The 27,768-nt window shown below is 59.7% G+C and overlaps 1 protein-coding gene across 4 annotated transcripts; it reads right to left on the bottom strand.

The window, feature by feature from the left end:
- On the bottom strand, positions 1 to 27,768 carry KCNJ10 (potassium inwardly rectifying channel subfamily J member 10). Of its 4 annotated transcripts, none has more exons than XM_058700037.1 (3): positions 27,527 to 27,768; positions 17,920 to 18,114; positions 1 to 2,787 (listed from the first exon to the last, which is right to left on the bottom strand). In XM_058700037.1, the coding sequence occupies exons 2-3, from the start codon at positions 17,956 to 17,958 to the stop codon at positions 1,648 to 1,650; spliced, it is 1,179 nt and encodes a 392-aa protein (XP_058556020.1). In that variant the 5' UTR covers positions 17,959 to 18,114; positions 27,527 to 27,768; the 3' UTR covers positions 1 to 1,647. The 4 variants fall into 4 exon arrangements, with proteins under 4 accessions (XP_058556020.1, XP_058556019.1, XP_058556021.1 ...); XM_058700036.1 differs by lacking the exon at positions 27,527 to 27,768 and adding an exon at positions 19,399 to 19,646; XM_058700038.1 differs by lacking the exon at positions 17,920 to 18,114.

Here is a 27,768-nt window from a genome sequence, read left to right as displayed (position 1 = left end):
TGGGGTTTACGGTCAGGGAAGAACGAAGGGTCTTCAGTTTCAAAATGGAGTTGAGTTCAAGGAGAGCTGCGTAGAAGGGGGCCTGGTGCAGTCGCGTGAGCCGTGACCACAGGTCCAGCCTCAGAACCGTGCGTTTCTCCGAAGCTCGGCACGCAGACGCGTGTCCACGGCCTGTGCGAGTGTTGGAGCTCATCACGGTTGGCTGAGTCCATCTTAACAAACTGCCACTGCATTCGCACAAGGACTCTATGCCAAGCCACCGTGGGGGCACGGGGGCAGTTCCTTGGCACCTACATGAGACCAGGAGGCACTCTTGGGGTTTGGGGCTTTAGAGAACGTTCTGGTGCCCAAACGCCCTTCTTGGCCCCTCCCACAGTCCCCACCAGGGAACAAGGACTGGCCTGAGGTTGATCTAAAGCGTACCCTTTAACTTCTTCCTCTTCACGGCAGAGGGGAGTGGAGACGGGACCCGTGCCCACTTTGCCCAAGTCTCGGGAATGGCTCAGGGAGACCCCGGTGGTTGGGTCAGGAAGTATAGTCTCCCTCCCTCCCAGCACTGCCTAGTGAAACAGCTGACACCTCAGAAAGGTGACAGGGAGAATGGTGTCCGCCAGCCAGAGTTCTGCCCCAGCCCAAACCCTCATAAAGCACCCCCAGTTCCCAGAGGCTCCACACAGCAGTCTGGAGGTCTGAGAATGTACTCATCCTGCATGGTAGGGTTAATGTCGCTTTCCTTGGGAATCTGTGCCCTGTAAGTACCTGGAACACCATTTCCAGACCTTTCCGTGGGGGTTGGGAACATACCGGCAAGGGCCATCCCATCCACGGGGCACAGGAGACAGATCCTCCCCCCCCCCCCCCAGGGCTGTCTGGAGGATAGGGTCAGGGCTTTGGACGAGGGCTCTGCATTCGTCACTCCACACCGAAGGGTTCAGATTCCGGGATGGGCGCACGTCAACCTCTATTCTCTGAGAGAAGAGGCGGCTTTGTGAGAAAACTGGGTATCCTAAGACGGGGTCCACTGGAGAAGATAGAAAGGAAAACGGGGGTGACCAAGGTTCTAGTCAGAATGTGCCAGCAGAAATTACGCTATGAGAAACCCTGACTCCTTTCAACAGGGGTTGGTAGAGAACCCAGGATCAATTAATTCCGGATTCCCGTATTTCTGAGGGCGCGGACTCCAAAACAACCATCAGAGTCTTGCCTTAGGGAACTAGCTGGGTGGGAAATTAGAGGCGGGTGGGGGCTCCGGCCCCAGGTCACCAAACTTCGTGGTGGCGGTGGTGGCGGGGGGGGCGCGGGGAGTCTATCCATCCAACTGCGTGGTCCTGATGTGAGTCTCCAAGCGTGGCCGATGCGTCCTGAGCCACCTCAGCCTTAATCTTCCCTCTCCTTCCCCCATCCTGGTGTCGGGGAGTTGCGTACCTTGGGGAGGGGTGGGGTGGGCTGAAGGGGCCGATGGAAGGAAAGCTCGGACTCCAGTTGGCCTCGCCTACCCACGGGCCCGCCAGGTTAAAGCAGAGGGAGTGGAGAATGGGTGCTTCCGGGGGCTCTCCAGCTAGCCTGGGTGACAGCCCTCACCCGGGCTGCCGAAAGAGGAGAGACCAGAGAGACAGGGGGGGGGGGGGGGGCGGGGGCCGCGGGCCATCAGACGTTGCTGATACGCACACTGAGGGCACTACCCTCCTTCTCCGCTTGCTCCCTTAAGGACTCCTCCAGCTTGAGCTTCTCGGGGTCTCCGTAGCGCACCGCGCTGTCGCGGAGGCCGCTGGGAGGGGCCACCTTCACGACCTGGTCAAAAAGGCTGAAGTCAGCTACGTATTTGCCGCTGGCTGACAGCGAGATGGCGGGCGTGAACTCGTAGCCCCAGAGGATCTCCTCCGGCAGGTAGGAGGTGCGCACCTGGCAGGTGGCGCTGGTGGATTCCACCGTCCCGCTTAGGATCAGCACCAGCTCGAAGTCCCCCTCCCCGCTGCGAAGGGGGAGGTCTTTCAAGGGGCTGGTCTCATCTACCACGTGGTAGAAGGTGAGGGGCAGAATGAGGAAGGGGCTGTCCGAGGCCGTGTCCACCTGGAAAGTCACGTTGACCTGGTTGAGCCGGATGTTCTCGCCCTCTTTGGTCTGGTGGGTCTGGAGCAGTTTGCCTGTCACCTGGCAGCCGATGAGGAGGCTCTTCCGCATGTTGGCAACGCGGATCATGAGGCAGGGCTTCCCGTTGTGGGCGGCCACGACCGCGTGCTGGCTGAAACGGATGGTCTCGGCCCGCTTCTTGGGCCGCGCGATCTTCGCCAGGAAGGTGCCCGTGATGAAGATTTCCAGGATGGTGGTGAGCACCAGCTGGGCGATCAGCAGCACGATGGCCAGCGGGCACTCCTCGCTGATGTAGCGGAAGCCGTAGCCGATGGTGGTCTGGGACTCGAGGGAGAAGAGGAAGGCCCCGGTGAGCGTGTGCACCTGCACCACGCAGGGGGTGTGGTTGGCCGGGGGGCCCAGCTCCAGCAGGTCTCCGTGGGCCACGGCCACCAGGTACCACACGACGCCGAAGAGGAACCAGGTGCCCGCGAAGGTCGCGGAGAAGAGCAGAAGCTTGTAGCGCCACTGCATGTCGATGAAGGTCGTCCACAGGTCCTTGAGGTACAGGAAGCGCTTGTCGGCGATGTGCTCCATCCTGACGTTGCTGCGGCCGTCTTTTGTCAGGACCCTCCGCCGTCGGACCCCTGGGCCCACGAGGGGCCGGCTCTCCGTCTGAGTGGTCTGACTGTAGTACACCTTGGCCACCGACGTCATCTGGAGGGAGCGAGACGGCATAGCGGGGGTTATTGCAGGAAGCCAGCCAACTCCTGGCCACCGCCCACGGCGAAGGAAGAAGTGACGTGCCTTTCGGGGTCACCGATCTTACCGTTAGCGCGTATTTACTGAGCACTCGCTATTCGCCGGGCGCTGTGCAGGCCGCTGGTAAGCCAACAATGCAAATGACCTCACCCTTGCTCTCCAAGAACTCCCAGCCTGGTGAGCCAGACACATTCAGGGAGCAGATAATCGCAGGGAAGTCTGATCTTTGTGATTCTCTGTAACAAGCACAGGTCCTGGAAGGTGGGGCCAGAGGAAAGCGTTCTACTGGTCTCTCTTCCCCGCAAAACCAGTTCTGTCAAGATCTCTCATTCTGAAATAGGATCCCTCCCCACCCTCATAAATGGCAGGGCAAGAAAGACAATCCTGTTGAAATCCTTCCAGGCCACCCCCGCCCCTGAAAACACACAAACCCTTCATTTCCCTGCCTTTCCCCTAGCCCCAGGGCAGTACTCACTGGTGACAACCAGGGGACTCATCTGGCTCAGAAAACAGCGGAAACTGCCCAACCTGCTACCCTTTGAGATGTTTTCTAAGGACCTGGACCATTTCACTGCATATTATTATTACTACTTTATCATCGCCATCACCGTCATCTATTTGCATCATCCGGGGGAATTGGGTCTGGGTCAGGTGGCGTTGGGAATAGCACGGGCAGGACCTGAGCAGAAAGAGCTGAGCGATGGGAAAGGAGGAGGGAACCACCACGCCGAGGCCTCCTGGCGGTGCAGAGGGAAATGCCAGGTCAGGGGCGGCAGAGTGGCCTTGACTGGGTGAGGTAGGAGAGTTGGTGTGGATTAGCGGTCACGTCCGCACAAGCTCAAATTCAGGATCGTTGTTTGTCCTGATGGAAGAAAGTGGGACAAGGCTCTGAAATAGGAGACAGCTCGCTTCACGCAAGGTGCCGGTAGCTCTGCCCAAGGAGTAGCTTGTACTTTTCCAGCAGAGATAGGATTTCAATCACTGAACCCTTGGACTCTGGATCTGATGACCAGACCTTCTGGGAAGAAGGAGGGTGATCTCCAGGGATTTGGGTCCTTCTTGGAGAACAGAGAAGCTCATCTTCTCCATTCCAAAAAATCTGGGCCATCGCATTATCATTCTTCACGCTGCTCCCTTACCCCATCTTCCCCACGGCCCGACATCTGGAAAACTAAATTATTTGGGCCCGTTTAAACCCCCCACCCAAGTAGACCCTGAATTGACAGTCACCAATGGATGAGAATCCCGGAATGTTCAGAGGCAGCCAGGAGCCTGCTTACCAGCGCTCGTCCACTTGGGACTTTTGTCCACTTCCCAATACCCTTATCTACTTTGGAGCAAAGGGGAAGCTTTATAATTCTGAGGTTTGGAGAATTACGATTCGAGCCCAGGTATAGCCCCCTTCAGTACTCAATAGCAGCAGTAAAGACAAAGCAGAGCCCCCACACCTCTACCATTTTAAAGCTCGCCCATTAGCGTGCCTTCTCGTTTGATCCTCAAACTGGGAAAGATGTGGAACCTTCCTGAGAGACTCTGAGGAACTATCAGCGGTTGGAGGAAGCCCTGGAAAGCTGTGGATGAGTGAACATAACTTTTTTATTTTAGTTTCTTTTTTTTTATTTTTTTAATGTTTTTATTTATTTTTGAGAGAGAGAGAGAGCACGAGTGAGGGAGGGGCAGAGAGAGAGGGAGGGAAATACAGAATCGGAAGCAGGCTCCAGGCTCTGGGCTGTCCGCACAGAGCGCGATGCGGGACTTGAACTCTTGAACCGTGAGATCATGACCTGAGCCCAAGTCGGACGCTTAACCGACTGAGCCACCCAGGTGCCCCTAGGGCGGCGCAGAGAGGGAGAGAGAATCCCAAGCAGGCTCCTCACCGTCAGCAGAGAGCCCGATGCGGGGCTCGAACTCACAAACCGCGAGTTCGTGACCTGAGCCAAAACCAAGAGTCAGACGCTTAGCCGACTGAACCACCCAGGCGCCCCTGTTTGCAACATTAATTTTATTCAGAACTATAGAACACACGGCCACCAGTTACGAGGGTGACACAAAGCTGGGACAGATGGCAAATGCAAGGTCTGGGGCAGAATTAGGACCCAAAAGGAGCCAGAGGAATGGGCTAAGTCTAACAAAAAGGATAAATGTTGGGTTGCGTATTTGGGCCCAAAAATTATCTGAGCAATTCTGGATCGCAAATACTTGGTTTGAAGGGCAATCACACCAACAGGGGTTTGGACCTGCTCTTGGAGCTCCAAGAGGAACCGCCAGCACCGATGAATCCACACCACAGAGGAAAAGACTCCAGATCTAGACGACAAAGCACAATGTAACAATCAGGACAGCCAAACGTGAAAGAGCTTCTCGGGAGGCAGACAGCGCTCCGTGCCTGGGGGTGTCCAAGGGCAGGAGGGACTTGCACTTCGCAGAGAGTCCACAGAGGAGGTGCAGGCTCTCACCTACCCTCACGGGGGACAGGATGCCTGCCCCTTCCGCGCCATCGCTACCCCGGACGTCCTAGGGCGACATTCGGGGACCCATCCTCAAAGTCCTAGCTTTGTGCTGAGGAAAGATTCCGCCTGACTTCAGGAACGGAAGCTCTTGGGGCCCAAGGGAAGCCTCGCTTATCCTCCCCAAACAATAGCCTGTGATGATGTTATCCCATCGCAGTCCGTAAAATATGTAATTTGGCCCTCACACTATGAAGTAAGTACAGAAGTCATTAGAAACAGGCTCAGGAGATTTGCCCCAAGTAGATTAATGGTAGAGTTGGAACCAGAACCCAGGGCTTTGGGATCCGGTCCAGAACGCTTTTTTTTTTCTTTTTATTTATTTAGTTATGTTGTTGTTGTTGTTTTTAAGTAGATTCCACACCCAACGCGGGGCTCGAACTCCCAACCCCGAGATCAAGAGTCACGCGCCCCACCGACCGAGCCAGCCAGGCGCCCCCAGGACTTTTGCAACAACCGCTTCCGTGTACCCGGGTCCATTCTCACGGGTGCCGTGGTCTGGGGAAAGCGCCTCTGCGGGGCCCTGTGCAGGGAACACGGAGCCCGGCGTCGGGGCTGGGCGTTCACGGCACCGGATGGAGATTTTGGCCACTGGCTGGAACTCTGTTGTGACAGCCGCCTCCAGCTGCGTGCCTGCGGTGCCAGCCTTTCTCTCCGCCTCGTCCGGCTGTCCCCCAGCTGCCACGCCACCTCCCACGGCCAGGCAGCTTTGTTCTCCAGGGGGCGAGAGGCAGAAGCGGACAAACAATCCGCCACGCCCCCACCCCCAAGCTGGCCGGGCTCCTGGGAAGGGAGCAGCCCCAGCCCTGCCGGGCACACACACAGTCCTGCCTCCAGGGGGTGCTGTGTCCCCAGCCCGGTCCCCGCCAGATCCCAGGGACACAGTCTGACGGTGAACCCAGCCCCCAAGTGGTGAACAGACGGAACGGGACACCATCAACTTCTCCCGTCTCTAAGGAATGTACTAACGATTCTTTCTCTAAGACCAGGGCCATCAGACCCACGGGGGTGCCCGGCCCGCTTCCCCCCAGCTCCAGACTCTCACGCTGCAGGTAACCTGGATTCGCCTGCGAGGTCGGGAGTCAGTTATTCTCCAGAATGGGTGGGTTTGTCAGAGCCCCTCTGGAGCACAGCTCTGCTCTGGAGCAAGGACACCCAGCTGTCGTGACCGTCGTGACTAAAATCAATCCTACCGCTTTGGGGATCAAATGCAACCTCTGAGCCTAGCATTCAAGGCCCTGCATGGTTTAGTCTCTGCCTACTTGGCGGCATGATTCCTGCCGCTTGTCCACCCGCACCCCGGGCTCCAGCTCCGCGGAGGGCCTCACCGCTTCACCCTTTCTGCCTTTGGACCTGCCGTGGCGTCGCTGGCTCCGTGCCTGCCTGAGGACCTCCTGCCGATCTCTCTCGACTCGAGGGTGACTTGCCCTGTTTTTGAAGCCTTCCCTGACCATCCAAGAAATAATCGGTGCTCCCCATCCCCCAGGCCTCACCCCAGCGTGGGTCCGTGAAGCCTGGGCCTTGTACACGTTCCTACGTTAGACCATCTGAGCGCTCTGCCGTGGTTTGTCAGCTGTGAGGTCTTCATTTAAGGCCGTGGACCGTGACTCTCGCCTGTTTCCCCAGCACCGGGTACAGTTTATTACCAAAGACTGAGGAAGGGGACGAAAGCTGATCCGGACCCAGAGAGGCCCGAGTGAGGGCTGCAGCCTTGGTTTAGCTCCTGGGAGACTGGCCGCCGAGCCTCCGGAGACCTCGAGGTGGAGCTGCGACACAGGGGGAGGGACCCAGGCTTACCCGGGCTCCACTAATGCTGCAGGGGGTTACAGATACGAGCTTCAAAGGCAGGAGAAAGCAAGTCCCAAGGCACCCGTCCATCTCCCCTCTGGGTCAGCGGGAGGATGCAGAGAGAGACAGCTTGGCCGTGGCCGTGGACACGGGAGTGGGCCACGCCAGATGCAGAGAGAGCCTGAGCTTGGCCGTGGCCGTGGACACGGGAGTGGGCCACGCCAGATGGAGAGAGAGCCTGAGCTTGGCCGTGGCCGTGGACACGGGAGTGGGCCACGCCAGATGGAGAGAGAGCCTGAGCTTGGCCGTGGCCGTGGACACGGGAGTGGGCCACGCCAGATGCAGAGAGAGCCTGAGCTTGGCCGTGGCCGTGGACACGGGAGTGGGCCACGCCAGATGCAGAGAGAGCCTGAGCTTGGCCGTGGCCGTGGACACGGGAGTGGGCCACGCCAGATGCAGAGAGAGCCTGAGCTTGGCCGTGGCCGTGGACACGGGAGTGGGCCACACCAGATGGAGAGAGAGCCTGAGCTTGGCCGTGGCCGTGGACACGGGAGTGGGCCACGCCAGATGGAGAGAGAGCCTGAGCTTGGCCGTGGCCGTGGACACGGGAGTGGGCCACGCCAGATGGAGAGAGAGCCTGAGCTTGGCCGTGGCCGTGGACACGGGAGTGGGCCACGCCAGATGCAGAGAGAGCCTGAGCTTGGCCGTGGCCGTGGACACGGGAGTGGGCCACGCCAGATGGAGAGAGAGACTGAGCCTGGCCGTGGCGGTGGGCAGGGGAGTGAGCTACGCCAAGTTACGTGCCTGGAAAAGATGCGTCAACCCCCACTCGGGGCCGTGGCAGAAGGCACAGGGGAGAGCCGTGCACCTTCTAAAACCGGTCAGGCTGGAGAGGCAGGGAAGGGACCCTGGGCAAAGGCTCCATCTGTTTTCTGTGACGACTTGCCTGAAAGGAGCTTTGGGCCCTAACACCACCTGTGTTCATTCCCCGATGTGAACGAATCCTGGGTTCCCGAACAGCTGAGGACACCATCATCCTGAGTTACCACACTCAGACTCTCGCCACGCCAACATGCGTCACACAACTGCCAATTTCCACTCGTGTCCCTTCCTCTCATCTCCCGGCCTGACTTCGGGTCCTCTCTGCCTTTCGGCCTCCCACTCACCCGTCCGCTCTTTCTCTCCCCGAGTCCTTCCCACACTGCGACGCCCGCTCTCTCTCCCCGAAGCACACCTCCGATCACGAACCCGAGAGCGTTTACCCAGGTTCAGTACCTACGGGGGGTTAAGATCAGACTCCTTGTCTCATGGCGGAGGAACCTGAGGCTGGGGGAGGTGACTGACTTGGACTGTGCGGCTGGTGTCAGGCTCGGGTCCCCTGTCTCCCGAGCCCACCGGCTTTTCATTACAGTGTCACCGTCTCAGTGCCGTCCCCAGCTCAGGAGATGTCCGTGTCTCTGCGTTATCGATCTAGGAGAGACCAGACTCAGCCGGGCATAGGTGGCCTTCCCTGATCTGTTTGCAAACCTCCTTTCCAGCCTCATCTCCCACCTCTTTTCTCCTATGGCTTTGGGCAAACCAGCTGGTCCCTGCCCTACGCACCCATGCGTCCGTGCTCTTCTCCCTCCCTCGCCTCCCCTCTGTCCTTGTTCCTACGTACCGAAATATCCTTCAGAGCCCAGGATAAATGAAGCCCCTGATCCCCACAGCTTCAGTTAATACCTCCCTCCTCTGACCCTCCATATACACGCGCATATATATCACCGTCTGTACGTTTTATGGGACATCGATCTGGCATAGCGCCCGTCTTCTGCTACAAATAAGCTTACTGAAGTAAGGATCCAGGCATACTACGTTTTCACTACCCTGACGTACGATTAGGACACATAGTAGGTGCTCCAGGAGTATTTCTGGAGTGAGCGAATGAGCAGAAGGGAGAGAACGGACCGCCCCTTCCCGCACGGTGGGAGCTCTCGTCCCGCACGGACGGACAGAACTTCGCTCGGGCCCAGAGCCTCTCCTCCGAGGCTCTCCATCCTCCCTCCCTCTTCGCTCTTGACTTTTCATATGTTTTCTCTTTCTCCTGAACACACGGAAACCCCAATAACTGGTCGCCAACACTAACAGATGTGCAAGCAAGGAAAAGATGTCCTCGTGTGTAATGACGCGGCCGCCGCGGGAAATACCTAGCAGTTCCACGCATTTACACGACAGACGCTTTGTTCAGCGTCTCCTGCGTGCCAGGTTCTAAGGACGACAGACCCCGGAGCCACAGAGATGAATTCGACGTAGGTTCTGGCCTTGAGGACCTGCCAAGCCCAAAGGGAGGCAGCCATAAAGCAGGCAGGAGGGGGTAAGGGCCACAGGCGAGGTATCCGTGAGGCACTGGGGGGATGTGCAAAGGGAAAGGCGACATTTGGCTCAAGGGAGCACTCCATAAGAATGTTATTATCCCCTTTCAGGCCAGGAAGCCAACTCAGTGACTACCAGCCAGGAGTTGGGTTTTCCCTCCACACCTGGCTGGCTCACTCAAGAAAGGCTTTTACAGAGAAAGGTGGCATTGGGACCGGCGGGTCTGAAGGTTAGCCAGGATTTAGACACTTGGAGGCTGGGGGCTGGGGGGTCAGAGAGAAGGTGCTTCAGGGAAGGGGAGGAGAGAGAGGGGAAGGAAAGGGGAGGGCAGGGGAGGGGAGGGGAGGGCAGGGCAGGGGACGAAGCGGACATTCGGGGAGGCCAGGAGACGCAACTTACAAGCAACAGAGCCAAGCTTTTGGCTGGATTCCAAAGTCCTTCCTCCTATAGCTTCAGGCTAATACTAGCGAATTTGCCTCCACTGGGCAAGTTCCACACTCAGCCACCAGAGGAGGTGACGCTTCGACCTGCTGACAGGTTAGCAGGACAGCAGTGTCCCCAGCAGTGACACCCAGAGTGCATCTCATGATTGGCGGCGATGCTCTTTTGTTGTGATCTCTGCGTCCCATGATCTGTTCTCTTAGGCTGGCGTGGCAGGTCCCCATTGTCCCCATTTCCTCCTCGGACTCTGCTCCCAACTGCCTTCCCCCCTCTTCCGCCGTCCTTGCTGCCCACTCGGCCCCTGGTACGTAGTGCCGGCTGATACTAACGTGCGTTTCCCCTTCCGTCCTTGTCACCTTCCTGTCGGTCTGCTCCCCCCGCGCACATCTGTCTGGATCGTCCCTCAGCCTCCCGTGTCTCACCCTGGAGATGTGCTTTGTGAAGGTGGCGAGGTGCAGGCAGAGCTCAGACCTGTGAATTCCTCATCACACTCTGCCCTCCGTCTACATCCTGAGGCCCAGGGGTCAGGAGAGGCATTGTAAGCCCCCTACCCTCCTGTTCTCCCGCTTCCTCCCTCCAGGAAAGAGCCTCTTGATCTAGGGGCTGGAAATGGGATCAGAAAGGGGGGCAGTTTCCTCCGGGACCCGCTCTTGCTGTGAATCAGTCCAGTCGCTTTAGGCTCAAAGGTGTCCCTGAAGCCACCACTAGGGGGCGTGGGCATCATGAGCGTCTGGCTGGAAACCCGCCTTTGGGGTACCCACCGTTCCGTGCCAGCACCTGCCCGCCTCGCTCAAGTGCTGTGTGTTGGGCAAGCCCTGTACACAAACTGAGGGGTTTGGGGCACCATCGGCCTCAGAACCCGAGGCCAGGCTCACCCGGGACAGCGAGCGAGGCGTGTGTCTGAGCACAACATCCTGGAGGTGGAAGGAGGCAAAAAGCAAGGGTGTTTTAAGACCCTGCCAGGAGCTAAGAGGCAATGTCACCGCGTGCAGAGTGGGCTGGACGGGGAAGCAAGAAACTTAGGGGCCAGCCTCATCTCTGTCACTGACAGCGGTGACCTTGGGCAGTGTCCGAGCCCATCAAACCATTGTTTCCTTAATCGGGGACTAAGGGCGTTTGTTGCATTGGCCCCCCACTTCTCAGACTAGTGGGCCAGGAGGTCCTCGAGGCCACAGGATTAAATGCATTTTTCCTGTGGTTTCAATTTTGCTCAAAGACTTTGAGGGGAAATCTTGTTTTCATCCTAAACCAACAACAGACAGAGAGTGGAATGAAAATTTTACCTAATTTAAGAGACAAAACAGATTTCAAGGACATCCGACGTGTGACAGGTGAGGGCTCATGTCTGTATCTTCTCAGGGAACATTCCCTCCCTTCTGCCTTTCAGGACCAGTCGGTGGGTCCGTCTCCGGGGTGCTGTGTCTGAGGATTATCAAGGTCCCTCCTGGCTTTAAGACCCTGCGTCCGGCCCGAGCCCTCCCCCCACGTGGGGGGAGAGAGAGAGGAAACAGCCACTCAGCCTCCTGTCCCCAAATATATTATCTCTTCTTTGGACACTGACTCCAAGTTGAATAGCGACCCTGGAGGCTTCCAAGGAGATGGCTGGGCAGCTTTGGGGCCTGAAAAGAAGCAGTTCTGGGCTTCTGAGTGCTCTTAACGCAGAGAGGGGGAGAGGGGAAGAGGGACGGGTACGAGAGGGAGGCCAGTAAGAAAAGCGCTGGGTTACATAAGCCCTCGAGGCTGCAAGAAAAATGGAGTTGGTTTGGGGTTCTTTTCAGACGGGATGGCTTTATTCATTAATCTCCCTCCTGTCCTGCCCCAAAGAAAATAAACAAATAGAAAGGAAGCCAGATGCTCCCTGGAGGTGGAGGTGGGGACAGGAGGGCAGCGAGCGTGTCGGGGGGCCTGCCTTTCCAGCTGAGTCACTATCGCCTCTGCCTGCCACCCTCGGCCTCCATCCCCTTCCCTCCCATCCTCTGGCCTCGGCCTGACACCAAGGCCCTGGCCCAGGGAAGAATAGGCTTTTCTTCCCTTGTGTCAACGTTTGGAAAGTTCTCCTAGTCTGATCAAAAGAGAGGCTAAAAGCCGTCAAAGCATTTCCTGGGAGCCTGTGACCCCTGTCTGGCCCTGCTGACCCCTCTGTGTGTTTTCCAGTCAAGAGAGGGAGGGACACAGATGGGGCCATGTCAGATGTTCTCCTCCGTCCAGGCACCACCCCTGCCTGTCAGCGTGGGCTGATCGGGGAGCACTGCCCCTTCCTCTGCCCCCATCCCCCCCCCCACCCCGGCAGTGTCTCTTGCCCCCTGCAAGCAGGGAACCATGTTCCTGCAGAGAACTGCCCAGAGGGTGGCATCTCGGGGATCCCCTCTTTCCCCAGCTAGATGGAGGATGACTTCCGGTCACGTGCGGCAAATGGGCACCGCCTCCTTGACGCCCCTGCCTCCCCACCCTTCACCCCTACCCCGAGCACACCTCCCGCCCCGACTCATCACGCGGGCCAGTGTCCGCTCCTACCCAGCGTCTGGGGCCGCGAGGCCGCACATCCCGGTCCTGTGCGGGGAACTTGGCTCCGGGCAGGGTTCAGCTGAGGACAAAGGTGTGCCACTGCCCCCTCAGTCCCAGCCCCGGCAATCCCAAGAGCCTCCCGGCCTGGCCCCGCTTGGGTCCTCACCTCAGAGCAACAACTGCCCCCAGATGTCAACCCACCCCTCCTCACCTCGACGGGGGAGACCTCGGAGGGTGTGGGCGGGTTGGGTAGAAGCAGGGCGAGGACCGAGAGGTCTGCGGGGCTCCTGAGAGTCTCCACGGGGGAATCTATACCCAGCTGATGCCCCAAGATGCTGGCTGAGGGCATCATCCTCGCGGAGAGGTTGGTTATGAGTGGGAGAGTTTGCCCCCGGCTGCGCCGAGGGGCCGTCCAGAGCGCAGACAGGTGCGGGGGAGTGGAGGAGACCAGGCTGTCACCAGACGTGCCCCTCAGCCCCGCGCGGGAGATTACCTCCCCGCCACCAGGGGGCAGGGCTCCTCCACTCTAGGTGCTCCCTGCCTGCTCCCCCCCACCCCCACCCCATCCAACCTCTCCGGCCCCCTCCCCGGCCCTCTCCTTTCACCGTTAGGTTGAACCATAAGAAATTGCCAATCAAAACAAAAAACCAGGTCCCATGTCAGCAATATCAAATGGTTCGATCTGTTAATACTTAATGGCAACAAAGGTAAAAGCATCAGCCACCACAGAGCACGTTAGAGGCAAGTGCCCTCGGTCGCAAGCTGGCGGTGGTTAGTGCTCTGGAGCTCTCTCCAAGGTCAGAGCTGACCTTCCCATCGCCACAGCCAAGGGCGTTTCCGGGGCCTCGACGCCAGCAGTCTGCAGCACCTGGACCCGGGGCCGGTGGTCCCTTCTTGGCACTCTGTCCTCTGGCCCTTCTTGCCCCTTGCCTCCCTGCCCCCGCCCCCTGGTTTGGGAGACGTCGGTCCCCTCTTAAATGGCCCTGCTCCTTCCAGGCTTCGAGATTTGGGGCAAATGGGTTAAAGTCTCTGCGTTTCCCTTCCCTTCACCTGCACGGAGGCTGGCGCAGGGCCTGCCCGTGGAGGTGGGGGCTTCCAGGAGAGCTCGGTGCAGGGTCCCCGGGCTGCGGGTCGCGGAGCCCTCTCTCCCTCCCCGCCTGTCCTCCAGGCTCTCTGCCACCCGTGCCTGGTTGTTTCCTCTGCACCCAGCCCTTTTGCCGTGGCCTCTCCTCTGCCCCTGACTGTAGGCCCCACCCTTGGTGTTCATCTCCCGCCACTCTGCGACCCTTCCTCAGCTGCCCAGCCCTCCCTCCTCACCCCTCCTCACCTCTGCCCTCTATCTGGACCATTCCAGCGTCAGCGTCAGCGTGCACGCCTGTCCTCTCTCCTCCAGGGGGTGGAGGGAGTCCCCTCGGGCTGTCCCCTCTTCACAGAACTGCCATCCATTCAGAACCTTAGAGTCACCCTGGGCTCCCCTCCAGCCCCACATCCGGGTGGGCGTCTCTCCGTCTCCCCTGAGGCGGCCTTAGTTCAGCCTTGGATTCTCCCTCACCTCCGCCGGGCGCTGCAGTGATCTGGCCTCCCTGCCTCCGGCCTCACCTTCCTCCCCTGCTCCCCTCAGCTGCCCCAGGCCCTTCAACAACACGGATGCCTCCCATCCCATCGTTCTGCCTGAAATCTGATGGGCTCCACGGCTTCGGCAGCTTCCTGACATACCCTCCCCACCCCCCATCCCATTCTACTCTGATGGCCACAGCCTCTTCTTCCAGCACTTGTCCCTAAGCACCCCCTCTTCTGGCCGTAGAGTGACCGTTCACTCTTGACCATGGCCTTCAGTCGGCCTGCTTGTGCCCGCGAGGGGCTCCTGCGCTTCCCCAGCCTCGGAGCCCTCGGCAGACGCCCGCTGTCTCCCTGTCACATCTTCCGTGTAGCACGTCCAGCTCCTTCTCCAGAGACCGCCAGCCCCCAAAAGGTGGCGACCAGCCGTAGTTATCTCATAAGCTGCCCGTCTCTGCGTTTAACCCAATTGTTTAACATAGAGGAAGGACTTAGACTGGAAACCCCCAGTCTGACCCCAGGGGAAGGGGATGTCAACCACACAGCCTGGGGGCCATCACACACCCCCCCCCACCCCTCCCACCCCTAGCAGATATCACCCGTTCAGACCTTTGCTCACTGAGCCTCGGAATCTTCCTCAACATGGTGGCCCAGAGAACCATTTCAGTCAAGCGGAGTTAGCCTCGCAAGCAAAGCCTATTAGTTTTCCTGGCCTGTCTGGGTCACAGCCAAAGTCCCTACCTATTCTTTCCCACTATTTGCCATCCTGGTCTGGGTCCTTTTCTAGCTATGGGAACCCCAGTCAATCTCTTAATCTCTGCGGGGCTCAGTTTCCTCACCTAAGGAGGCAATAAAACCTTCCATTGTATGGTCAGGATCACATGAGATGAAGTATGTGAAATCTGTAAGGCCCTTATGCAAATATGAAGATATTATTATTATTATCCTACTTTGCAGATGAAGCAAAGTGTCCACAGAATTAGAGGAAGCGGGGCTCAGAGAGACAAAGTGTCTCGCTGACATTTGTTCAATGGCTCAGCCCGAACGTCTGTCTCCGAGCCCCGTGGCCCTTCACCCGCCCCGCCTCTCCATATGCCAGGGGGTTTGATGATGCTCTTTTTTCAGGGGAACAGTGACTCGTGGGGTAGGATTGGCTGTGGCCCCAGAATCGGAAGAGGCTTCCAATGCGCTATTCTCCATCCCACCTCCTGATCATTCCCAAGATGAGGCTCCCTGCAAAACCCTTTCAACCTGCCAAGAGGTAGGGAACGTGTGGGATGCAGAAGGGCCACATTCCTCAGTGACTCCCTTCGACCCTGTGCCCTCCTGCTTGGCCCCCGCCTTGGTGGCTCCAGGCAGCTGGCAAGCTTCTCAAAGCCCGGGATGGCCAGGCCCCAGGAGATAAGGGCTTTGGTGGGAAGGCCGGCGAGCCACCGAGAGCTGTCACCATATCCGCCAGCAGGGTCTGAGAAACTAGACAGGAACCAAGCTGATGGGACCTCAGGGTCCCAGGGACCAGTGGGGCTCCCTGCCTGAGTCAGGACGGGGGCCTGAAAGCGTCCACGCACTTTCTTGTCTGTGGCCTTAGAAGTTGCTGGGCCCGGGGCGCTAGAAGGTCCGAGAGCGTAGGGGACAGGGAGCCAGAAGAGATGCTCCCCGGTGTGGAAGTCCATCAGAAGCAGCTCCTATGGGGTCATTGTACCTGCCCCCCTCCTTCCAGGAAGGAAGCAGCCCATCTTCCCCAACAGGGGACTGTTTTCGGAACTGATTCCTGAACTGCATTTTGCTCATCTTTCTGTGCTCTGCAGTGCCCAGAATGGAGCTGGGCTATTTCTTACAAGAGCCCATCGGATTGCGCCTCCACGTGACTCTTTCTTCCCTCCGGCCCCTTTCCCGCGTGTGACATCCTTCAGCCCTGGGAGGTCCCGCCTCCCAACTTCCCTTAGGAACAGGTGGGGACACTGACCCGGTCTCCCCATCAGCCTCTAAGCCTTTATTCGGGGTGAAGAGCTGGGTTTCCCATAGCTTCCCTCAGCCCACCTCCGTCACACCCTCCGGACTCTCTCTAGTGGGGGTCCAGATGGGGAAACTGAGGCCAACAGCAGGTGCACAGTGCTCGGCAGGACAGCTTCCACGCCAGACGTCCAGAGTCTCCTGTGGGAGGTAGACCCTCTGCACGGTCTAGGGTCGGACCACTCTGGACTTGAGCTTCTCCCTGGACCGACCACGTGCTCCTGGTGAGCCCAGTGCGAGTACCGAGTGCCAGAGGGCTCAGCGTTGGAAGAATGGGAGGAGAAGCCCGAGAAAGAGGATGGTGAGGAGGGGGAGGGGGAGCAGAAGACCCACCTCGAAAGCCCCAGAATTACAGTTGGGACGGAGTCGGGGATAACCGGTCTCCGCCGGCCTCCCCAGCGTCAGCGTCCTCTGTCTTCTCTCCGCCCTCGCGGTGTCCCCTGTGCAGTCACGCCAAGCCTCTCCCAGGCCTTGGACAGGCCATGGCTTCCTCTTACCAACAGCTCTCGGCAAACACTGGGGCCTCGTCTGGGAAACCCTCTGCCCCCTCCCGCTGGGCCTGGTCAATCCCTACCCTCCTCCCAGGCCTCAGCTGAGAGGCCAAGGTCTCCGGGAAGCCTCTGCAGACGCCCACGCCCCCCGCGTGGGTTGCCGGGAACGTCACTGCCCGCCCGTCAATGGTGTGCAAACCAGACCCACGAGGTTACCGACTGGTCCAGGTGACCACAGGCCAAAGTGTGTTTGCAGCCGAGTCCACGCTTCCCACCTTGCCACCTTAGGGTCACGGAATGCGCATGCTGGGAGGCCCCCGGGTCATCCAGGCGGATTCCCCGGGTTTCCTGAAGAGGAAGCAAGGCCTAGGAAAAACAAGCGACTTCCCTACGACCTCATAGCTGGCCAGAAGCGCACGTGATTTCTGATCAGAACCACAGCAAGAACCGCTGACTTCTTCCTCGTCCCAACCTCTCTTCCCATGAGACTCTTCACTGACTTGGGGTCTCGAAGGGCCAGATGCCAACCTGGGAACATGACCCACCGAGCTGGTCCCCTGTCCACCCACAGCCACGGCCCAGGGCGCACCCCCCTCCCATCCTCAGGCCTCCAGAATCCCCTCGGCCTTGCGGCCGCCAGCCCACATCTAGGCCAACAAGGAGAGAGCTAAAAGGAACAGCGAAAATGCGGGCCTGCAGGGAGGGGACGGATTCAGGGGTGCTGTCTGCTGGGGGCAAAGAAATGGTCAAGGGACTTCTTTGAGAGACCTGGGAATCCCACGGTGCACCGGGGCCCTGCGTGTCATGGGAACTACCTCCCAGGCCAACCAGCCTCTGTCCAGTGGAGACCAAAGGTGGTCCCCTCTGTCATCGGGGACAGTGAGCTGACCACTTCTTCCCGTCCTTCCCCTTTGCCTCGTAATACCTTGTACCCGGGAAATGCTTCCTGTTCCGTCTAGATGCACTGACTGCCATCTAAGCAATTTTTTTTTAAGTTTTATTTATTTATTTTGAGAGAGAGCGCGAGTGGGGGAGGGACAGAGAGAAACAGAGAAAGAATTCCCAGCAGGCTCCACACCATCAGCACCAAGCCTGACGCGGGGCTCGGACTCAAACCGTGAGATCATGACCTGAGCCGAAATCAAGAGTCAGATGCTTAACCGACAGAGCCAGCCCGGCGCCCCGAAGCAATTTAATCTTACCTTCACCCCTGGTGGAGATGGGGACCCGAGGCACCCCGTTCTTATGATGCATATTCAGGGACTGAGCCACCTTCCCAGCCAGGGGTCCATTCCCTTTCGACCCTGGGGCTCCTGGTTCTATGTGCAGAGGCACCCCTGACCCTCACACAGGGGGCCTAAGGGGGCCCCGCCGTCACCCAAGAGGGAGTCTGTCTACCCACCCTCCCCTCATTCTACTTATGTCTTACCCACCTTCCCCGCTCGGAGACAAGAATGAGGCAGGAGCGGCATGAAGGCACTAACGAGACACTTGTAGATTCTAGATGAGTCTGGAACTAGATTCAGAGGATGCCTTCCATCCTCCTTCTCACAGGGACTGACGGCCTGAGTGCAGCCGGGGCACCGATGGCACCCTCCTTCTCCACCAGGGGACGCATGAAGGGAAGTCTGGAGGCAGAAGAACCACACCAGGGAGTAAGGGCTGGTGGGGGGGGGGGGGGGGGGGAGGGGGGAGGGGGGGGTGCTCCTACATCAAGAAGACGGATGGATGAGGCAGCTTAAGCAGAACCCGGCAGCCAGAGGGGGGGCATTGGAGGGAGAGGGGGGGTTAAACAGCCAAAGGGTCCTGTCAGTTCTGACATAAGGGAAACATCATGGAGATCAACGTCCAACGACCCTCGCAGGCGAGGGACCCAACATCAGGAGCCGTCCATCTAAGGAAGTTGCTGCAGGTGCTGTGACCCCATCTGCCGCCCCAGGTCTTGGGGTCCTACTGGGCCCTCTGTCTCTTCCCTTTTTAGACTGCTTGGTCCCAGCTTCCGAAGGATGCCCCAGACCAGAATAGCAGGGGAGGGAGGCATAGACACCCTGGACGGATCCTTGTACATACGGAGGGTGTTAGCACGGAAGGTCAGAGCCAGGCATCTGAAGGACTTCTAAACACAGATCCCAAACCCTAAAGCCTAGGTAAGGAACCCACGGGGTTTCTCCCTCCAGCCATCCAGAATCAATGGCAGGAGTGGGGCCGACGTGAGGGCAGGAAGTGAACAGAGGTAGGGTCACCCTGCCCTGGGACAGTGGAAGGGCCAAGGTGACTTTCTGAGGTCCTTTCTAGACCCAGAACCCTCTTTAAGGTCCCTGTACCTGCTGTTCTCCCCACCCCCACCCCCAGCACTCCCCCAACCCCATCCCAGGGAAGGTGGGGACTTGACAGTGACCAGTCCCAGCCTAGCCACCTGGACACGTGACATCACCTCCCAGAGCCCTAGCGGGAGACGGGAAATGAGCACTGCCCCGTCGACCTCTCGGGCCACGAGGGGCTGTGACACGGGCGCATTGGGCAAAAGCAAGGGACAGTCACACTGGACCTGCGCCGGGCGGGCTGGGTTTGCTCGTGGCGCACAGCTCCCCTCTGTGCGCTCGGCTCGGCGGTGGGGCGGGGTTCCTGGCCACCGAAACCCCCAAGGTGGGGCGAGGTGGGAGCTGCACTCAGTTCAGCAGAGGAGGCCGTGTCCGTGGTTAACGTATAAGCGGTCAGGTCTGGGGCAGCGGGACATTACCCGCCCCAGGGCTACATTCTTGAGGTCACAACAAGTGCAAACTTGTTATAACCTGTGTTGGAGCAGCAGGGGGCAGAGAGGGCGAGGGGGGGTGGCGCTGAGCCGCCAGCGGCTGGCAGAGGGGTGCAAAGGGGATGAGGGGTGGGGCGCGGCCGTGCAGGTGCATACGCACGTGGGTGGCAGGAGGACCGAGGTCTGGGCACATCCGCTCCAGCGTGCGTGTGGGATCCGTGTATGGGGCTGCATAGATGAGTGTGTGCCTGTGTGTCTCTGCATATATGAGCCCAGTGGAGGAGGAGCGGAGGCGGGCAGCCGCGGGCCCGGCCCGGGCATGTGGAACGGAGGAGTGGGCGCTGGGGACACCCCTTCCCCTTCGCTGGCCTCCCAGAGCCTGCATCCCAGCTCCATCCACAGACTGCACCCTCCCCCCCCCAACCCCCTCCCCGTGAGCTGGGGGCCTCTCCCCACCAGTGCCCAGCTCCCCAGCCTGTCCCGGGGGGTGGGGGGGAGGGTCGCCTCCTGCCCATCCCCCCTGGCCCTGGGCCCACTCCCCCGCGCTCTCTTGGCCCTCCGGACACTGGGGCGGGTGGGGGTGGTGGTGGGGGGAGGCTCTGAAAGCAGGTGACTGTTTGGGGGAACTCAGGGACAGAGCCCCCATTGTGCCCGCCCCAGAGCCGCCTCAATGGAGCTCTCTGGCACAAAGGGGCTTTGACAATGGGCAGGCCATTAGTATGCAGGGCCAGCCCCTCGGCCCTCTCCCTGTCCCACAGCCCAGAGGAGGGAGCTGGGGGGCTGCTGGCCCTGCCTGTGGAGGCAGGGGGTGGGGCAGGGCCGAGACTGGAGACATCTTAGTCCCTGGGGGCTCCCCTAGGGAGACAACAGAGGGAGCCTCGCCTAGGGCCCCCAAACCAGCCACTGGCCACAAAGGCCTTTGCAAGTGGAAAAAGCCACGGGACCGGTCACGATGGGGGAGGGGAGCACTCTGGGGGCCAGGCCGGGCCGGGAAAGAAGCAGGTGGGCAGTCTGAGCCCACCCACTTTTTGCCTCAGTTTCCCCCATCTATTACCATCTCTTGCCCTCTATTCCAGGGAGTGGTGTGGGCAGGAGACACGGAGCAAGGTCTCAAACTTAAGCCTGAGGGTCTCCGAGTTGTCAGGCTGGGGGGCTGCGGGTCGGATCGGAACCGCCACCGGATGCAAAATCGGTGTGTGCCGGGGGGTGGGGGTGAGGCAGCCGGGGTGTCTGGGCTTCTGAGGAAGGCGGCACCTGCAGCCCCAGCTCCGGCTCCGGGGAGCGTGGCCGAAGGGCCAGAGGGCCAGGGCCAGCGGTGCTGCAGGGTGTGTGCGCGGCTGCCTCGGGCCTCCCCCACGCTGTGGGCAAGAGGTCCTCCTGCCGAGGGGGGCCCCGCACCCTCCTCCACCCACCCCCGCCACGGGCACCCTCCGTGGCCTGGGAGCCAGCTGCTGCCCCGCTCCCCACCCCCGCCCTGGGAGGGAGCGGCCAGTGCAGGGGGTGGGGCTGAGAGCAGGCCCAGACCTGGGAAGGGGGCAGCGAGCAGGGAAGGGGCACCACTTGAGTCGAAATGTTTGCCCAATCAAGACTTCCTCTGCCCTGGGCCAGAAACCCCCAGGAGAGAGGGCTGAGGTCACTTTAGAGGACTGGCCCCGGCAAGACAGAGAAAGCTTCTGGGCTTGGGCACTTCTCTTTTCACTTGTGCTGAGGGCAGGAGGCCCTGCCTGTTATCTGCCCTCGGGGCTTCCTGCTACACAACCTTGGGCCCTGAACGGGCGCACCTGCTGCTACTGGGGGAAAGGGAAGGTCTGCTCCCTCCTCCCAGTCAGGACTTCGGTTCTGCTGCAAGCCCTCCCTGCCCCCAAAGGGTCCCCAGTGGGGGAGGAGGGGAAGGCTGGGAGTTAGAACTCCTAGATTCAGGGCCAGCAACCCTGTGAACCCTCCCAGTCGCTCTCCGTCCCTGGGCTGGGAAGCCCCCTCAGCCACAGGGGAAGGATCACCTTTGCCCCTCCCTCCCTGCCTTCCGGGCCCTGGGAATTCTTCAGAGGCAAGGCTCCTGAACGTCGTCGAAAGAACTCACACTAACTCACACTACGTAGCACTGCGCCAAGCCCTCTTCTAGAATTCTGTCATGTAATTTTCAACAACTCGAAAAAAATAGGCACTTTCTTCAAGCCCCATTTTACAGATGAGAAAACTGAAGCACAGAGATGTTGATGATCTGCCCAAGGTCACACAGCTAGGGAGGGGTAGAACGGAGCCCCACCTGTTTAGCCACGGCCCCCAGACCGCCTGCCCAGTGAGAACACTCAGAGGGGTGTGGGCAGCTGAGATCAGCCAGGATACTCAGCTTGGCGGGGGAGGAGGCGCGGGGGTTGAAACGGTTTTCTGAGAGTCCTCTGGACTAGTGATTCTCAAAGCGTGGTCCAGGGACCCTGGGGGTTCCTGACACCCTTTCAGAGGCTCTGTGAGGTCAAAACTGTCTTCCCAACAATGCTGCTACATTATTTGTTTTCTTCGCCTTCATTCTCTCATGAGTGTTCAGTGGAGTTTTCCAGAAGCTATGTGACACATGATATGGCAAGAGATTGAGTGCAGAAGCAGATATGAGAAATTGTCTGTCTTCTGTTAAGCCACACGTTACAAAGACTCGTGAAAGTGTGGGACATCACCACTCTTCTTGCTAAACATTTTGTTGCTTTGTTTTTAAAATATAGCGATTTTGGGGGTGCCTAGTGGCTCAGTCAGTTGGGCATCCGACTTCAGCTCAGGTCACGATCTCACGGTTCGTGAGTTCGAGCCCCGCGTCGGGCTCTGTGCTGACAGCTCAGAGCCTGGAGCCTGTTTCGGATTCTGTGTCCCCCTCTCTCTCTGCCCTTCCCCCGTTCACACTCTGTCTGTCTCTCTCTCTCTCAAAAATGAATAAACATTTAAAAAAATAATAAGAAAAATAAAATATAGCCACTTTTCATTAAAAAGACATCATACACGTTGACATGCAATGGGTTTGTGGTTGTTTTTAAATGAATTAATAAACAGTTTAAGTCTCCTCTGTTTTCAGTTCTAACATATCAATAAATATAACCCACATACACAAAAGGTCTTTGGAGTCTTGAATCATGCTTAAGAGTGTAAAGTCCTGAGATCAAAAGGCTTGCAAACACCGCCCTAGACTCAGACATACTCGCTCTCTCCTCCTGCCAGTTGCCCATGTCTTGTCCCCGGAAGGGTCGGTGGGGAGGTTTAGACGTGGGGAGAAGGCCTGTGCCCAGGTCTCCTGTTTGGGACTAGGGGCGAGGGAACAGCTAGGGGACAGTCCCAGGGAGAACGTAAGGGTAAGTGGTCAGGCCTGTGCCCCACTTGGGAGGTGTCCCCACAGATCTCCCAGCTCTCGAGCCCAGGGGGAGGCTCAGAACAACTGGGATGCCCCAGACCGGGCTCTGACCTTTGCCTCTTCCGCCCCGGACGCCCGCCCACAAGCCCAGCGCGAGGCGGGAGCGGACCGCCCTGGCCAGGAGAGAAAGGCTCAGCGGATCCCCACAGGAGTTTTTGGGTTTGGGCCAACATGCTTAAAGAGCTGGAAACTGGGGGTCTTGGGGTCTGCTGCTCGCAATCTTAGGGTGATGCCAACTCCACAGGATGGGGCTGTTGGGGGGAGAGGGGCTTCTCTTGAAGTTCCCCAGGGAGTTCAATCATAGGGTCTAACATACACACACCCCACTCCCAGACATTCGTAAGCCTCCAAAGTCGGGATTCTCCCCCGCAGAATTAGCCACCAGAAAGGTTTCCTACCTAGAGTCAAGCTGGTCAGAGGGCACTCTGTTCCTAGGAGCTGAGGGCTCCCCGGAAGGGAAGAGAGGCCTTTGCTTCGGGGGATCCAAACTCTGCAGGGTCACGGCCCCATCCCAGAGGAGCCCCCGTGCAAGGAAGGAGACAGGACGTCCCCTCCAGCACTACCATTCGATTGCACTGGACATCCGGGCAAAGTCACAGACACAAGGGACAAAGGACAAGCGGACTGCTGAGGAGAAAGGGGTATAAGACAGCAGAGCCCATGGGGAGACGCGGGTGGCGCTGGGCAAGAGGGATCAGCCTTGGAATGGGAATGGCCCCGTGAGTGCCCAGAGGGAGAGAAGAGAAGGCGTTCAGGGATGGCCGGCGGACACGTCCCCCACCCCTCTCTAGAGGGCAGTCCCAAGAGATGGGGTGCTGGAGGGGAGCGAGGAAAGCTTCCATAAAGTACCTTGAAGACCGTGATGGGGAGTTTTCATCTGAAAACCAACAGGGATGTCTGGGTAGGAAAGGGACAAGACAAAACGGGTGCTTCGTGGGGACAGTCCCAGGGGGAATTGGGCGGTGAAGAAGAGGGAGGGAACGAAGGAGAGAGGGTGGCTGGAGTCAGGGAGGCCTTTAGGGAGGCTGCTGCGGACACTCGGGCTGGTTGGGGGACAGAGGAAAGGGCGGGCATGTAAACCGGGCGGCAGAGGGACAGGCAGGCTCGCGGGGGGACAGCTGAGGTGGGGGGCCGCTGGCTGGAAGGGAGAAGTTGCTCCGGGTGGGCAAGCAGACTGTTTTAGGAAAGCTCAACGTCTCAGTTCACACTTCGTGGACCCCAGTGGAAGACGGGACGCCTGCCTGGAAACAGGGAAGGAAGCTACGGGAGAGGAGACCGGGCCCACGTGGGGCCATCTGTGGGAATGAAGACGGGAGTCCCGCCTGCATCTGTAGGTGAGGATTCTCTGCCTTCCCGAACTCCGGAAGGGTGGAGCGACAGAGCCCTGGACTTGGCCTCGGGAGTACCAGGGACGGGCTGTGGTAAGGCCCCCGGGGGCCGGGAGAGGCAGAGTCGGGCCAGAGAGAGGGAGCACCACCACAGGAAACACACGTGTTAGGTGCTGAGCATCACTGCAAGCCCTCTACCTGCAGCGACTCTTTCAATCCCCAACTGTTACTGGCGCCATCATAAGGCTGAGGGGACGCACGTCGTAGCTGCCCAGCGGTGGAACCGGGATTTGAACCCAGGGAGTCCGACTCCAAGGCCAGGCTCTTAACCTCTCCACCCACGGCCTCCCAGGTGGGGCCCGAGCGGGAAGAACCCCTGGGACCACGTGGCGGAGTGGCCAGGCCACCCTGGAGAGGCCTCCCGACGGCTGCCGCGTCCTCCCTGTGCTTCCCAGCTCCCCTCAGAAGCCTTAAATTGGATGGGCCTGGGGGCTTAGGGGTGGGGTTTTTTTTTGTTCCAGAAGGTGGTCTCCCGTTCCTTCCCAGACTCCATCTCAGATTTCTTTCCTTTTTTATGGGATGCGCTTCCTGAAGTCGAACCTAAGTCCTTCCAGCCGCGGCCCCAACCCTTTCCAGGGCCTTCTGCCCCCTGGAAAAAAGAACGCCATGGCCGTGTACTCGGAAGTCACGTCCTAAGAGGCCGGAAGTGCTCAGGCCCACCTCTCAGCCCTGCTTCCCCGGGGCCACTCGGGCCAGCTCCTACTTCTCTCCACATTCCAGAGCCAGCCCCTCCCTCTCCCCACCGCCTCAAATCCAGCGCGGGGCTGGCGGACACCCACGGGAGAGGTTTTCCCACAATCCCCTTCTCTTTGCCCTTTCAAGGTTCTGGCGGGGGAGGGGATGGAGAGGGCCCCCCCGCCACCCCGAGGCACCGTGCCCATGCAGAACGGCAGCATCATGTACGAGAACTGGAATGAGGGAAGAGAGGCGCTGAACTCAGCCCGTGGGGGAGCCGCGGTGACGGGGGAAACTCCCGCAGCTCGGTTTCCAGGAGCTGCCCTGCCAACCACCCTTCCCCGGGCGCTAAAACCCTCGCAGTCCAGACCTGCCCGCCATCTATCTTTCCGTAGTTCCATCCCAACGGCCTCCCTGCCCCTTCCGGGGCCTCCCCACTGTCCTGGACCGCTTGGCCTCAGCCGGGACAGTGGCACTGACCAGTCAGGCAAGAGGAGAATCTAGGCCGGGAAGGGGAGGGGGAGTGGAAGGTTTTTTTTTTTTTTCCTTCCGTCCTACATAACCCTTGGCAGGAAAGTTGGGGGCTCCGTGGCCCCACGTCTCTTTCTCTCCCCCACCGATGCCGGGGGGACTCGGCCCGTCTTCCAGCTTGCGTGCAGAGGCCGAGCATCTCGCCAGGAGGCCCAACAGGCCTTTTCTCCTCGGAGGAAGTGGGTCTCTCGGTATGACCCACCCCCCAGGACCCTAAACCTCTCATCCTGTGGATCCCAGGATGATCCGGAGGGCTCTGAGCCCACCCAGATCCAAATGTCAAGCCTCTCTGGTCCCTTAGGGAGGACAAGGGAAGAGAGGTCCCTGGGTCTTCTGCCGGGCCCTCCCCTCCAAGCCAAACGACCTGGAGCTACAAATGAGCTCGTGTATGGAGGTGCAGGTAGGGACACGGGAAGAGGTGGGGGGTGTCGGTGGCCAGACAGCTAACCCTCCCATACGAACGCAAGCGTCCCTAGACTGCATGTGAGGCAGATGTTGTGAACACAGATTTTTTTCCCCCCTCAGCGTAGGGGGCTGCAGTGGAATTCTGCATTGGAACCACAGAAGGAATGGACCCATAACCCTGCTCACCAACCCCCCCCACCCCTCCATTCCGTGGAGTCATTGCCATATGATACCGACTGAGACAAGTTGGCTGCTCGGGGCTCCGGCTGGGGGGTGGGGGGTGGGGGACGGCTCAGAAAACAGCAGCTCCTTTCAGGACCCAGGCTGGCAAGGGCTCCGGGAGGCCGGACTGGCCCAGATCGCCCCCCAACACCCCCTCTCTCCCTCCCTCGCCACCACCGCCAAAGGACAGAGGGGCGGGGAAAGGGGGTTGGCCCTGCCCGGGCCATGCCCATCGCCTCCGCAGACCAGCCCCGGCCCCTCTCCCTGGCGTGACGCCGTCCCTCCCCCTCCCTCATTTCCTGCTCCCTGAAGAAGTAGCTAGAAGCCAGAACACCTGCCTCCTTCGACACTGGGTCCCCCGCAACCAGGCCACACCCTGAGGGATTCGCAGGCCCTACCCTCAGCACAGGACGGTGCCCACCATTGTGCCAGGAAAACGTTCGGAAACTCGCAGAGATTAGGGAGAGGGTCCGGAGATGGAACCAAAAAGAACGCAGCGGGGGCCACTGGCCCCTCCTCAGGCCGATGGCTTGGTGCCCTCCAGGCCCTGCCGAGCACCCCTGCACCGAGACCCTCCTCACGCCAGGGCCCCAAATCTCTCATCTTCTCCCTGCCTCCCCCCCCCCCCGGAACTCCCAAAAGCAGTCCTGGTGGGGGAACACATCAGACACCACAGCCGAGGCAGACGGGCCCCAAACCTTTAGCCAGAATTGGTGCTGATAAGCAACAAATTCACGTCCTGAGCCCTGGCCTCCTTTGGGCCCTCCACCCCCGCCTCACTCTGGGTGCTTCATTAGCAGGAGTGACATCTCAAGTAACCAGAGGCCCCCCTCCCACTTTGTCCCAGATCTGTCCTTCTACCCATCCCAAGGGCGCAGCTCTCCTCCCCCAAATCGGGAAGATTTGACCCTTATCTCTTTCCTCACACCGCTGCCCTTGGTCACTTCCTGGTGGGGACAAGGGCTGGGATGGGGAAGGGGCATCTCTGCCTGGAGCGTGAATGTCTCAGAACCCAACCTGCCCTTCTTCCTCCGGCAGGAGCGGCCCTGCTTGCTTCCCAGGGACCCTAGTGTGACCTACCTGGGGAAGGGGGCAAGAGATGGGGGGGGGGGGCTTGACATGCGGGGCAAGTGGGAGTGGAGGGAAGAGGCCAAGTGGGCAGGGGTCCCAGGCACACCAGGCTCCCGCGGCTCGCTAATCCCAGCGGTTTGTGTCTCTGCTCCCATGTGTGGACTCATGATCAATGGGTGTCACTACATGAGTGTCACAGTGTGGGGAGGGGGAACGGGCTGGCATGGGAGTGGGGGTAGCCTGACCATCTTGGGAAGAGAGGGCGCTGTCCGGAGTGCCGGAGTGGGCGATGCGTGGTTACCTGTATGTGGTGGTCACTGTATCCCTTGAGAGGGCTGCGATGCCCTGCCCGGTCCGCCTGGTGGGAAGGGGCATCGGGAAAGCCCCTTCTTTAGCCCGATGAGCTGGAGGTGACCAGCATGGGTAAGGTTTCTTTCTTGGGGAGCCCTTCCCAGGAGGGTCTGTTTGGGGTCGCCCAAGGTGGGAAGCTGGGGAACAGGACAGTACCGCTGAGACCAGACAGGGTGGGGACCGAAGGGCGGGGGTTCCCCCTATCTTTGGGGAGCGAGGTGGGCAGGGCTCCATCAGGGCCAGGGTCTTACCTTGGGTCCGGGGTGGAGTGGCCCCTCGGATGGGCAGCGGGACGGACGGACGGACGGGGCGGGCAGGAATGAGGAACCGAGCCGAGCGACGGGCAGAGCCGGGACTCTTAAACCCGGAGCTGGGATCAGATAAGGGCTGGTCCGGGGGCCGGGGCCGGGGTCGGGCCGGCCGGGGGCAGAGCTGGGCCGGGCCGGGCCGCCCCCTCCCTCCGCAGCGCCGGAGCCAAACTTTGTGTGAATGG

This window comes from Neofelis nebulosa, chromosome 15 (assembly GCF_028018385.1).
Source record: "Neofelis nebulosa isolate mNeoNeb1 chromosome 15, mNeoNeb1.pri, whole genome shotgun sequence".
Taxonomy (NCBI): domain Eukaryota; kingdom Metazoa; phylum Chordata; class Mammalia; order Carnivora; family Felidae; genus Neofelis; species Neofelis nebulosa.
Note: the sequence above shows the minus strand (reverse complement) of the source record. Positions and strands in the feature narration are given on the sequence as shown.